Source organism: Equus caballus, chromosome 18 (genome assembly GCF_041296265.1).
Source record: "Equus caballus isolate H_3958 breed thoroughbred chromosome 18, TB-T2T, whole genome shotgun sequence".
NCBI lineage: Eukaryota > Metazoa > Chordata > Mammalia > Perissodactyla > Equidae > Equus > Equus caballus.
In genome coordinates, this window is record NC_091701.1 from 56,844,172 (window position 1) to 56,858,015 (window position 13,844).

General features: G+C 41.4%; 1 protein-coding gene across 1 annotated transcript in view; it reads right to left on the reverse strand.

The window, feature by feature from the left end:
* PDE11A (phosphodiesterase 11A) overlaps positions 1-13,844 on the reverse strand; it is a 388,624-nt gene that overhangs the window by 180,561 nt on the left and 194,219 nt on the right. The window contains exon 6 of the mRNA XM_014732549.3: positions 6,216-6,348. Within this exon, the coding sequence (XP_014588035.2) occupies positions 6,216-6,348 (133 nt within the window). The remainder of the gene's footprint in view (positions 1-6,215; positions 6,349-13,844) is intronic.

A 13,844-nucleotide genomic window follows, 5' to 3' on the forward strand; every position in this document is an offset into this window, starting at 1 on the left:
TAGGAGCCAAGCGTGGATACCTCCTTCCCAAGGAGCAAATGGCTGAAGAAACTGCGAAACTCGCTAACATGATAACCCATGAATGTGAGTATTTCTTGAGCCACTATAAATAAATATAATCAGTTATATTTAGTAGGTCATTTCTGCCTTCCATCCTTTTCAAAGATCACAGAGTCTTGTAATGGAATAAACATACAGTGATCTTCATAAGGTTGCAGAATTTAAAGCTCAGAAATTTAGTTCTGGCCCTGTGTCTACTTTATATAACCATTTGTCATAATTTTCCACCCATAAACCAAGGAGTCTGGCCTTAAACCACGCATTCTATCAAGCCCAGCAGGCACCACTTTCAACTTGAACAGGCAGACAGAAGGCGAGTAATCACTGTGGCTCGCCGACTAAGTCACTCTGTTCACCACAAGGAGGGAACTCCGTTAAATATTTAACACAATCACAATGAGAATACCCAGCAGGTGGACAGCTATGATTACTTGCCCCATAACCCTCACAGCAAGTGCCTGCCAGCACCTGGGATGAGGTTTACATCACTTTAAAGACATCCCTTTGTAGTTTCTATCAAAAGGAAGACCAACAGTTTCAAAACTGAGATTTCAAAATAAGGATCCTTCTCTTGCTGCATATCTTTGGGCAGAGTTTCTGAGGAATTCCCAGAAGTTATTACAAGGTAGGAAAGATACAGAATGTGAAAATCTAGTTTCTACTTCAACTGTGGAGCTAAAGCAAAGGCTGATAGAGTAAATTCTCACTTATTAACATAAAATAGACACTGGCATCATGAATCCCCAAATTGACAAGTTTACCGTGTTAGTTCAAATTGGAGAAGCAACTACCAAATGCACACAAGAGGATGTTTAGGGGTTGGCACCCACAGTTAGAGATCTGAAGAATCCACAAGATGGTCCATAGGGCAAGTCATTCATAAATTGCTGCTGAACAATTTCATTCATGCAGCAGGGAACACCTCCCTACCCACTGCCACTCATCACGAATATCTATTTGGGTCTAAGATGAGCAAAAACTAGACTCTATTGTATTAAGCCACAGAGATTTGGGAGTTCATCTATTGCCTTAACTGATGAAGTTATTTGAATGTGGGCAGCAGAGCCGTGTTTGAAATACACCAGTGTAACTGGCTTTTAGCTATATGTTGTAAGGATTGGTGGGTTGCTTGGGCCTGGGCAGTGTAGCCAGCTCCTGAAATTTGATCATCCCTAATACCTCTAGGTAATCTGGCTCCTGGATGTCTGGACGCTCTTGTAAAGAGCCAGGTCTGCATACTGCTGGCCCCTATAGGGGAAGATATGGTAACCATCTCCCCAGGGTGGCCTAAGACCACAGGACATGCATCCAGCCTTCACCATCTTTGCAGCTTACTCACGTTATGGTTCCTCCTCTGACTAGAAAGGAAAGACCTAGCTTTCTTGAAGACTTACAGGTTATCAGATTATTGCCACCATCCCTTCTTTATTGTAAACAATCACCCTTAACTCCTCTCTTTGACTAGGGATTTTCTTTTTCCTTCCCTACTGTGTCTCTGGAGGAAGAGGACATTGGAGCTGGTTGGTCCATAATCAAGGGCTGCTGGTCTGCTGCTCTGTGTAAAGACCCCTTCATTTAGAGAAGAGGACCTGCTTCTAGCACCAGCCCCTCGCCCCCGGAACTAAAAAGCTAGTCCTCCATCAGATTAACACCTTCACCTGATATTTATACAGGACTGCACAGTATAAAAAATATTTATATAGAATTTTACATGTTGCAATATGTATATAAGTAGTACACTGAAGACTACTCAGCTGGTGAGTGGAGCAGACAAGACAAAAAGGTAGGTCTACCAGCCAAAAATTTATGCACCTGTGTGGAGAGAGGAAAGACAGAGTGGCGACGCTATTGCCCAGCCAGCCCCTCAGCAGCTGGTCCTCCCAAGAGGCCACTCAGAAAGAGAGAATTAAATTAGAAATCAGAAGGTCCAGAGTCTGTTCCATACTGTGCCTTGAGGAGCTGTGTGGCCTCAGGCAAGTCATTTCAGCTCTTGAGTCTCTGTTTCCTCATCTGTAAATTAAAGAAATCACTAATATTTCTATTAACTGAAAGTTGATATATCTACAGTATGAAGCCCCAGAATAATGTCAATCACTTTTGGGTGTTCTATCCAAAGTCACTATACTGCGTGATGAATTGGGGTCCTCCTTCATGTTCAGTAAAGAGAATTCAGGTTGCCAAAATTCGCCACTGAGCCACTGAGAAATTTAGGATAGATATCAGAGTTTACGATAATTGTGTTTCTGGCAAATTTAAGTCCATTATATAGATTTACATTGAGAAAATCTGTGTGAAAAACAAGCAATGCTTTGAAAAGGATCCCCCATGCTAGCTCTCAGAAAATTATCATTCTTGTTAACCAGCCTTAAACTATTCAGGGACATCAGTGAGTGAGGAGAATAAAAAAGAAAGCACTTTTCCCAATGGAGATAACCATTGGAGATAATTCATTAATCTTGGGTTCTAAAAAATTGTTTCCTTACATTCTACCACTAATAAATAACTACTCAGTTATGACTCCTGGGAAAAATTATGACTCCCACGTGCCATACTCAAGAAGAGAGGACTCAAACCTTTGCAGGAAGACGACACAGTTCTAAAAGGTACCCTTTATCTCTAGGATGATTCCAGGATTACTTTTAGTAAAAAGATGAGGCAATTCCATTTTGTCATGGTATTTTTTTATCTTGAGGACAATACTTAATACATTAAATAAAATATTATCTGAAATGGTTGTCTTTATCATATGATCACCATCTTACATCAGGCTTTGTGGGAAGAACGTTCAAGCTTCTTAGCCTCTTGTGGGAGCGCTGGGGCTCAGTCTGGAGTTTGTTTCATTTATTATTAACATAAACAGCTAACACCTGTCATGGAGGCAAAATATACTTGAGAAGGGAGGAAGCCCAAACAGATAAATAATTTTGCTTTTCCTGGTGTGAAACATAACACACACACACCACAACACATACACACAATTGTAGGACATATCTACTAAATGTCTGTATTTAGGCAGAACTCTCTCTCACTTCCATCTGCATTGATTAATTCCTTTCCAATTCCCGCCCCCCCCCCCAAGGAAGAAGAGGGAAACCTAAAGTAACTTTAAATCCTAGCACCGTGCAAAGAGAGCACGTAAAAATCATGGTATAAGACATCTTCAGATTCGCATTTAAAACCTGACATTAGCTGTGGCAGACTGAAAGCATTTTCGGTGGAAGGCCAAGAAGTAATGATGGTCTAAGTACGTGCTTTATTTTATCATAAGGAAGAGAGTGATTCCATGAATAATCACTGCTTAACCTACCACAGTTACTGTCTTCAGACATCATTGCTTCTAACTACCAGATAAGGGCATGAAGTTTTTATGCCCAACCCCACAGAAATGACTGTCGCATTTTTGCTCAAGAGTCCATGTTCTTCTTTGTATAAATCAGTGGGGCAGGCTGCATTAATGGCATGGACTGTCAGTGTGGAGAAAAATGTAAAATGTCTGTATCAGTAATCAGGAAGAGATGTGGTAAGGGTCTGCCTGTAGACATAAGGATACAGTATATTCAAGCTTACTATTGTCTTAGCAAAAAGTGTTCTTGAGATATTAATTTTCATAAGAAAAAAAGAGCAATGATTAGACAAGAATTTTTCATTCCCTGGTAAAGATGAAGATGCCTATAGCCTAGGACCTAGCATGTCATTCTACTAGATATAGGTGCTAGAAAAAGTCTTGTACATGTGCACTTAGAGATATGTACAAGCATGTCCTTGGCAGTTATGTATGTAACAGCAAAACTCTGAATCCAAATGTCCATCAACACTACAGTGGATAAATGAAGTGAGGTTTATCCATACAATGGAATACTTTGCAGCAGTGAAAATAAATGAATGAATTATAAATTCATGTGATTCAGGAAGATAGGTTGAATGAAAAAGCAAGGGACATAAGAATACATGTAGTATAATTCAGTTTATATAAAGTTCAGAGATATTCAAAATATAACAATATATTTGGCAGGGATTCAAACATATGGGATGAAACCACATAGAGAAGCAAAGGAATAAGTTCAAACTATGATAGTTGTTACCTCTATGGTGGAAATAAAGGAGTTGGGATTAGAGAAGATCAATACAAGGATTCATAAGTCATGACCACATTCTTTTTCTTAAACTGGGTGGTGGGTGTTCACTGCCTAATATTTGTTATACCTTTATATATGTCTTATGAACCAACTATTAAAAATGGTGTAATTTGTTGATTTTTTTTGCTTCCTCAGAATTTGACTTCATGGTCCCAAGCTAAGAGCAGAAGAATAGCAATCCGCACCAGATTTAGTGCTATAATTTGGGGTAAGACTCAACCATCATCCCTTTACATCTAATCTAATATGCTGACTTTGTAACAATGAATTGACAATTAATGATTTTTCTGCCTAGCAAGTCTTTCAATTTCTTCAGCTATTACTGATGTTAATAATAGAATACTGAGAGCATTTCTTCACAAAATTGTGGGCATAGAAATTCGTTCTTCAGTATTCTCTCTCTAAACTCAAGGAAGAAAGAAACATAGCAAAACTCAAAACTTCATAAAATCACTAACTCAGTTGCAATGCCCATGTATACAAATATTGACATCCATAAATCATTTCCACTCTGCCAGTCACAGAACCAAGGTAGCAGTGTTCTTCCTTACAGAAGGAGAACCTAAGAAGCTTTGGACTGTGTACCTTCCCAAGGAAGGTAACTCAGAGTTCACAAATCAGAACTGAGGAGAGTGAGTAGTGGTCAGCACTGAGATAGGTGAGGGAGCACCCTGGAGAGACGTCCAATCCAGACTGGGAGTTCACGAAAGTATTTCCAGGGTAGCAGCATCTCAGTGAGAGGCTCAAGAATGAAGAGAAAATACACAGAGGATGTAGCCTAGGGGAAGAGAGTTCCAGGTAGCTACAGAGAAGTGGTGAGTTTGGGGAATTTAAAAGTTCCCTGCAGAGATCTGGAAAGCTGATCCGACTAAAGGTATAAATTAGACTTACCAGTCCAGCCTCCCTGCCATCATCGTGTCCCACTCCAGACAGTGGAGACAGCACAGGCCAGGGTTAAGAGTAAGGGCTGTGGAGTCTGAGACAGAATCCTGGTCTGTCTCCAGAGTCATAGACCAGCCCTCAATTTTTGTAAAATGGGGATGATGACGCCTACCTCTCAGGGCTGCACAGATTCAGTGTTCAGTTATGGTTACTAATCTAGCCCTTGTTCTGTAGCCAGTGTGATCTTTCTGAAATAGAACTCCTGCTTCTCCCCCACCCAAAACTCAGCTACCAGCTCTCCATTGCCCAGGATAAATACTCAAACCTCCTAGCACGGCTGTCAAAGTCTTTCAATGCTCTGTCCCCTACGTCTCTCTTCAGCCTCAGTTCCCCAACCCCCCTGCTTTCTCAGCTTTGCCTGGACACCCGTCTCCTCACTCTTCTTCCCCAAAAACTCCTGTTACTCTTCAGATTGTAGCTTGGCAATCCAGAATAGGACACTTGTAATTTATTGAATAAACACACACACACACGCAGGCCCTTGATACATTCATATGAATTTAATTTACATTCTATACTACCAAGGATTCTGCAGGTCAGAATCGTATTGTTTCAATATATTCTGTATATCAGCACAATGTGCCTATATAATTAATGTTAAACTATAACACCAACAATTTACTGTTTCTTGGGAGCAATTTTTAAAAATATGGTAGTTATTCTGACTTCTATTGGGAAATAACCATGTTATATACACATTTTTATTATTAAATATTTCATAGTTTAAAATAAATAATAAATACAAAATAAATTTAGCATAAAATGTACACAGGTACATTTAATGCATGGGTACATGTGTATGGTACATTTAATATAAAATGTACCCAATCAGAAAAGAGCATCAGACTAATACACAGTAGATAGCCATTTTGCCACCAATCAGGGTAGAGACAGGAAGTTTTCCTGTCAACAGTAGGCAATGCTAAAAATCAGATTACAGGGGAAAGATGCAAAAGAATTGCCAGTAAATTTAGGGATTGCTGTCGATCTGTATGATGTCCCTTTTTTGCTTCAACCAATGCCATCAACAGTGTGACAAGTGAACTCTTAAGACTGCAACCAGAGGACTCCTCTTACCTCGGCATCAAAGCGAGGATCCTGGTAGGCATCACTGATGTTCACTGGAAGGCCAGTAGAAGCCACCAGCTCGGCAATGCTGTTATTTATTAGCCAGTCGGAGTATGATGATTTCTCCACGCTTTCTTTGAAACTATCAGAACGCCAAGGCAGGCAGTAAGAAAAGAGAGAAACATAAGTTTGCTTGAAAGCAAACCCTATAAAACTACACTCATAGCGAGACTGCCTATCCTCACTAAGAAGGGATAAGGGACTTTAGTTACAGAATAATGGTGAAGTAATTATCGGTAGCTACTTCAAAAAGACTTACCAGCTATAATGTAAAATAACCAAATCCATGGATAGAAATGATAGATTCTCTATAATCCGGAGAGCAACTCTAGGTTGTATTTAGGCCCCAAAGCAGGCAGACATAAAGTAAAGAATCACATAATAAATTGACGACAGGACGCCAATGCAGTTGCATAATAAATTCCACTGACCTTCCTCATGTACCTCCCCCAATTGAGCAAAATAGATGTTTGGTACCAGGAAAGATTAAACCCAAGAATGGGGAAAAATCAGGAAATAAACTGAGAATTCACAAAATTTTAAACGTAGCAAAAGAGCACATCTACACTATGCGTAATCTTAGTAATTTTGTAACTATTTTTTGTAGCCTCAGAGTACTTTTCTTGACAAAAACACATTTTCTACTTGCAAAATCTCACTGGAAAACCTGTTTTAACTCGACTGACCCCTAACATTAATAGCTTAGATTATATCCATATTCAATTTGAACAAGGAATTTTATGCTAAATGATTTTGTGAACTTTCCCCTGTATCAATATCAAATATCAAATGTATAGAAATGCTGTAAGAATTAGTAAGATTCCCCCCTCCCTCCCTCCCTTCCATCTTTTCCTTACATATTGAGCACTGCCAAGAGCTGTGGAAATGCAAAATTGAGTACTGTTCAAATTAGCATTATTAAGGAAAATTTTCATGGAGGATGTTAGATTTGCGGCTTGCCAGGTAATAATCAAAATTATGTGCATTAATGCAAGTATACCAGGATAATATTTTCCAAACTACATTCTGTGGAACCCTGGGTTCCATAAGATGTTACTGAATGTACTACAGCAAGAAGAATAACAACACTACCGACTTTCTAATCTAAATTGCATTCTATGTAAGAAAAATACTAAAATACTAAACCCTGTACATAGTCATTGTTATTATGCAATAACGTGCCTGTATGAAATTTATGCTATATTGAGAATGCTGGGAACTGGCATGGAGAGGCCACCAGATGCATGAATGAGTGAGAAGCATAGGCATTATTTGCCATCATTAATGCATTTCATCTGTAATGATTGCTGGTTTGTGTCTGATTAACTCAACATATATTTGTCATATTATTCATCCTTTATTGTATATTAAACATCCTTTATTGTATATTAAACATTACTAGTACATAAACATTCTCTATTGATCTCTGGTTGAAAAATGGAAATTTTTATAAAAAAGCTGAGTCTTGTAGTTTATAGATGGTGCCTAAATCAAAGAAGTAAAAAGATCGAGGACTTCAAACACAAGATGAGGACTTTATTTTCTAAAAAGAAGGAACACCAGAAGCAGGATTCCAAGATGGCGCCGTGAGTAGTCCTCTTTGTCTCTCGCCCTTCGAGTCTACAATTATTTGGACACTTATCGCTTGACAAAGGATATCCAGACAGCATCTCAGGACGTCTGAGACACCCACGCGACTATACATCGGAAGGCGGACGGACTTTCCTCCGGGAGGATGTGGAAATAGGTGAAAACTCTCCGACCCCGACGGGCAGCCTAGTACCCGCAAGCGGCTTTCTTCCAACGGACGCCCCCAGAGGATCCACACACATCTAGGGCAGGAGCGAGAACACAACAGAGGAGCGACGGTGGAAACAGGTGACCAGAACCCTACTTAAACCCCCTGCAATTACTCCTAAACGCAGAGGGAAACTTTGGAGTTGCACACCTGAGCCCGCGGGGAGAGTCTCTCCCCGCCATTGGCGGGGAGACCCAGCCTGGTGCTCGGGGCGCCCGGAGGGTCCCAGAGAGACGCCTGCCCCGGGGGACTAGGGATTGCCGGAGATCTCGGAGAGGACCGGGGCGGGGGAACTTTCAAAGGCGGGTCTGGCGACCCGGTGGGGAAGCGCCGGAGCTCCGCCAGGCAGCAGACAAAACTCTCTGTCTGCCGGTAGCAGAGGGGCCACGCTGAGCACTCAGGGCTCCCGGCAGAGGCCCGGAGAGAAGCCCAGAGGGCGGGGTGACCCCCAGCTGCCGTTGCCCGCCCCGTGGGACTAGGGATTGCCGGAGATCTCGGAGAGGACCGGGGCGGGGGAACTTTCAAAGGCGGGTCCGGCGACCCGGAGGGGAAGCGCCGGAGCTCCCCCAGGCAGCAGACAAAACTCTCTGTCTGCCATTAGCAGAGGGGCCACGCCCAGCATTCAGGGCTCCCGGCAGAGGCTCGGACAGAAGCCCAGAGGGCGGGGCATCCCCCAGCTGCTGTTGCCCGCCCCGTGGGACTAGGGATTGCCGGAGATCTCGGAGAGGACCGGGGCGGGGGAACTTTCAAAGGCGGGTCCGGCGACCCGGAGGGGAAGCGCCGGAGCTCCGCCAGGCAGCAGACAAAACTCTCTGTCTGCCGGTAGCAGAGGGGCCACGCTGAGCATTCAGAGCTCCCGGCAGAGGCCCGGAGAGAAGCCCAGAGGACGGGGCGACCCCCAGCTGCCGTTGCCCACCCGGTGAGGCTAGGGATTGCCGGAGATCTCAGAGAGGACTGGGGCTGGAGAGAGTTCCAGAGACCCAGCTTAGTAGCCTAGGGGGAAACCCTACAGGCTCACAGAAGCCTTAGGGAAAGCCTCTGCACAGCACCAGTAGAAGGCACCCAGCCGCCAGCCACAAGGCTGGAAGACCCCAGGGCAAAAGCAGCATAGCTAGGTGTACTAACCACAGACTGTAGAAGATGCCAATAGCTCTCCTGCGACCCATAGAGGACAAGTGAGATTTGGTGGGTGCTGACAGCAACGGAGCGACAAATATAAGTGATCCCACCCCTGGCCGCTGGAAAAGCCCATAACACCGTTGCAGACCCCAAGGAGAGAGCGCATCTAGGTGGGCAACAACAGTAGGCACCTGCAGCCTGAAGCCCCCCGTGACGGCCCCCACGGCAGAGGAGGGAATCCAAAGGGCCACTGTGGCTACGAAGAGGGGCCCAGGCCCAGTTAGCAACTACGGACAGGGTTCCTGGTTGGTGAAGTATAAACAGCTGCTCCCCCCACTGCAGCAGCTGAAACAAGTGAAAGGAGCAACTAAACTCTATCTCCATGCGGAGGCACAAATCAACATCATCAAGCAATATGAAAAAATACATTAAATCTCCAGAACAGAAAGAAAGTAACAAATACACAGAAAACAATCCCAAAGAAAATGAGATATATAACCTAAATGATGATGACTTCAAAACAGCCATCATTAAAATACTCACTGAGTTAAGAGAGAATTCTGACCGACAACTCAACGAGTTCAGGAGCTATGTCACAAAAGAGTTTGATACGATAAAGAAGAACCAAACAGAAATATTGGAAATGAAGAACACAATAGAGGAGATTAAGAAAAATCTAGATGCTCTGAACAGTAGGGCCGATAATATGGAGGAAAGAATTAGCAATTTGGAAGATGGCAATATAGAATTGTTGCAGGCAGAGGAGGAGAGAGAAGCAAGACTTAAAAGAAATGAAGAAACTCTCCGAGAATTATCAGACACAATTAGGAGATGCAACGTAAGGATTATAGGTATACCAGAGGGAGAAGAGAAGGAGAAAGGGGCAGAAAACCTATTCAAAGAAATAATGGCTGAGAACTTCCCAAATATGGTGAGGGAGATGGATCTTCAGGTGACAGAAGCCAATAGATCTCCAAACTTTATCAATGCAAGAAGACCAACTCCACGGCATATAGTAGTGAAGCTAGCAAAAGTCAACGACAAGGAGAAAATATTAAGGACAGCCAGGCAAAAGAAACTAACCTACAAAGGAACCCCCATCAGGCTATCAGCAGATTTCTCAGCAGAAACTTTACAGGCTAGAAGAGAGTGGAATGATATATTCAAAAATCTGAAGGACAAAAACCTACAGCCGAGAATTCTCTACCCAGCGAAAATATCCTTCAAATACGATGGAGAAATAAAAACTTTCCCAGATAAACAAAAATTAAGGGAGTTCATTGCCACAAAACCTCCTCTTCAGGAAATCCTCAGGAAAACCCTCATTCCTGAAAAATCCAAAAAAGGAAAGGGGCTACAAAACCAAGAGCAGAGGAGATAAGTAGAAGGACAACAACAGAGAGTAGCAGCTCTACATCAGAACAGATTAAACCATGGGATGAGAAACAAAGGAAACTGAAGAAAACCGGAAAACAAGACACAAAATGGTAGTGGTAGGCCCCCACGTCTCAATAATCACTCTAAATGTAAATGGATTGAACTCCCCAGTCAAAAGACACAGAGTGGCAGGATGGATCAAAGAACAAGATCCAACAATATGCTGCCTCCAGGAAACACACCTCAGCCCCAAAGACAAACACAGACTCAGAGTGAAGGGATGGAGAACAATACTCCAAGCTAATAATGAACAAAAGAAAGCAGGTGTCGCTATACTAATATCAGACAAGGTAGATTTCAAAGCAAAACAGATAAAGAAAGACAAAGAGGGACAGTATATAATGATAAAAGGGACTCTCCACCAAGAAGACATAACACTTATAAATATATACGCACCCAACACAGGAGCACCAAAATTTGTAAAGCAACTCTTAATAGAACTAAAAGAAGACATCAACAACAATACAATAATAGTAGGGGACCTCAACACACCATTAACACCAATGGACAGAACATCCAGACAGAAAATCAACAAGGAAATAATAGAATTAAATGAAAAATTAGACCAGATGGACTTAATAGATATATATAGAACACTTCATCCAAAAACAGCAGGTTACACATTCTTCTCAAGTGCACATGGAACATTCTCAAGGATTGACCATATTTTGGGAACCAAAGCAAACATCAATAAATACAAGAGAGTTGAAATAATATCAAGCATCTTTTCTGATCATAACGCTATTAAACTAGAAATCAACTACAAGAAAAAAGCAGAGAAAGGTGCAAAAATGTGGAGACTAAACAACACGCTTCTCAACAAACAATGGATCATTGAAGAAATTAAAGAAGAAATCAAATATTATCTGGAGACAAATGAAAATGAGAACACGACATACCAAATCATTTGGGATGCAGCAAAAGCAGTCCTAAGAGGGAAATTCATCGCAATACAGGCTCACCTCACTAAACAAGAAAAAGCTCACGTAAGCAACCTCAAACGACACCTAACAGAACTAGAAAAAGAAGAACAAACAAGGCCCAGAGTCAGTAGAAGGAGGGAAATAATAAAAATAAGAGCAGAAATAAACGATATTGAAACAAAAAAGACAATAGAAAGGATCAATGAAACAAAGAGTTGGTTCTTCGAAAGAATTAACAAAATTGACAAACCCCTAGCCAGACTCACCAAGAAAAGAAGAGAGAAATCGCAAATTAATAAAATCAGGAATGACAGAGGAGAAATCACAACAGATACCAATGAAATACAAGAGATCATAAGAGAATACTATGAAAAACTATATGCCAACAAATTGAACAACCTGGAAGAAACGGACAAATTCCTAGACTCCTACAATCTCCCCAAACTGAATCAGGAAGAAATGGAGAATCTGAATAGACCAATCACAAGTAAGGAAATAGAAACGGTAATCAAAAACCTCCCCAAAAATAAGAGTCCAGGACCAGACGGCTTCTCTGGAGAATTCTACCAAACATTCAAAGAAGACTTAATACCTATTCTCCTCAAACTGTTCCAGAAAATTGAGAAAGATCGAGAACTCCCTAACACATTCTATGAAGCCAACATCACTCTGATCCCCAAACCTGACAAGGACAACACAAAGAAGGAGAACTACAGGCCGATATCACTGATGAACATAGATGCAAAAATCCTCAACAAAATTTTGGCTAACCGATTACAGCAATACATCAAAAAGATTATACACCATGATCAAGTGGGATTTATACCAGGGACACAGGGATGGTTCAACATCCGCAAGTCAATCAACGTGATACACTACATCAACAAAATGAAAACCAAAAACCACATGATCATCTCAATAGATGCAGAGAAAGCATTCGACAAGATCCAACACCCATTTATGATAAAAACCCTCAGTAAAATGGGTATAGAAGGAAAGTACCTCAACATAATAAAGGCCATATATGATAGACCCACAGCCAACATCATACTCAATGGACAAAAGCTGAAAGCCATCCCTCTGAGGACAGGAACAAGACAAGGGTGCCCACTTTCACCACTCCTATTCAACATAGTTCTGGAGGTGCTGGCCAGAGCAATTCGGCAGGAAAAAGAAATAAAAGGAATCCAAATAGGTAACGAAGAAGTAAAACTCTCGTTGTTTGCAGACGACATGATCTTATACATAGAAAACCCCAAAGAATCCACAGAAAAACTATTAGAAATAATCAACAACTACAGCAAAGTAGCAGGGTATAAAATTAACGTGCATAAATCAGTAGCATTTCTATACACTAACAATAAACTAACAGAAAAAGAACTCAAGAACTCTATCCCATTCACAATCGCAACGAAAAGAATAAAATACCTTGGGATAAACTTAACCAAGGAAGTGAAGGATCTATACAATGAAAACTACAAGACTTTCTTGAAAGAAATAGGCGATGACATAAAGAGATGGAAAAACATTCCTTGCACATGGATTGGAAGAATAAACATAGTTAAAATGTCCATACTACCTAAAGCAATATACAGGTTCAATGCTATCCCAATCAGAATCCCAAGAACATTCTTCACAGAAATTGAACAAACAATCCTAAAATTCATATGGGGCAACAAAAGACCGCGAATTGCTAAAGCAATCCTGAGCAAGAAAAACAAAGCCGGCGGAATCACAATCCCCGATTTCAAAACATACTACAAAGCTACAGTGATCAAAACAGCATGGTACTGGTACAAAAACAGGTCCACAGATCAATGGAACAGAATTGAAAGCCCAGAGATAAAACCACACATCTATGGACAGCTAATCTTCGACAAAGGAGCAGAGGGCCTACAATGGAGAAAAGAAAGTCTCTTCAACAAATGGTGCTGGGAAAACTGGACAGCCACATGCAAAAGATTGAAAATTGACCATTCTTTTTCACCACACACCAAAATAAACTCAAAATGGATCAAAGACCTAAAGATTAGGCCTGAGACAATAAGTCTTTTGGAAGAGAATATAGGCAGTACACTCTTTGACATCAGTTTCAAAAGAATCTTTTCGGACACTGTAACTCCTCAGTTGAGGGAAACAATAGAAAGAATAAACAAATGGGACTTCATCAGACTAAAGAGCTTCTTCAAGGCAAGGGAAAACAGGATTGAAACAAAAAAACAGCTCACTAATTGGGAAAAAATATTTACAAGCCACTTATCCGACAAAGGGTTAATCTCCATAATATACAAAGAACTCACA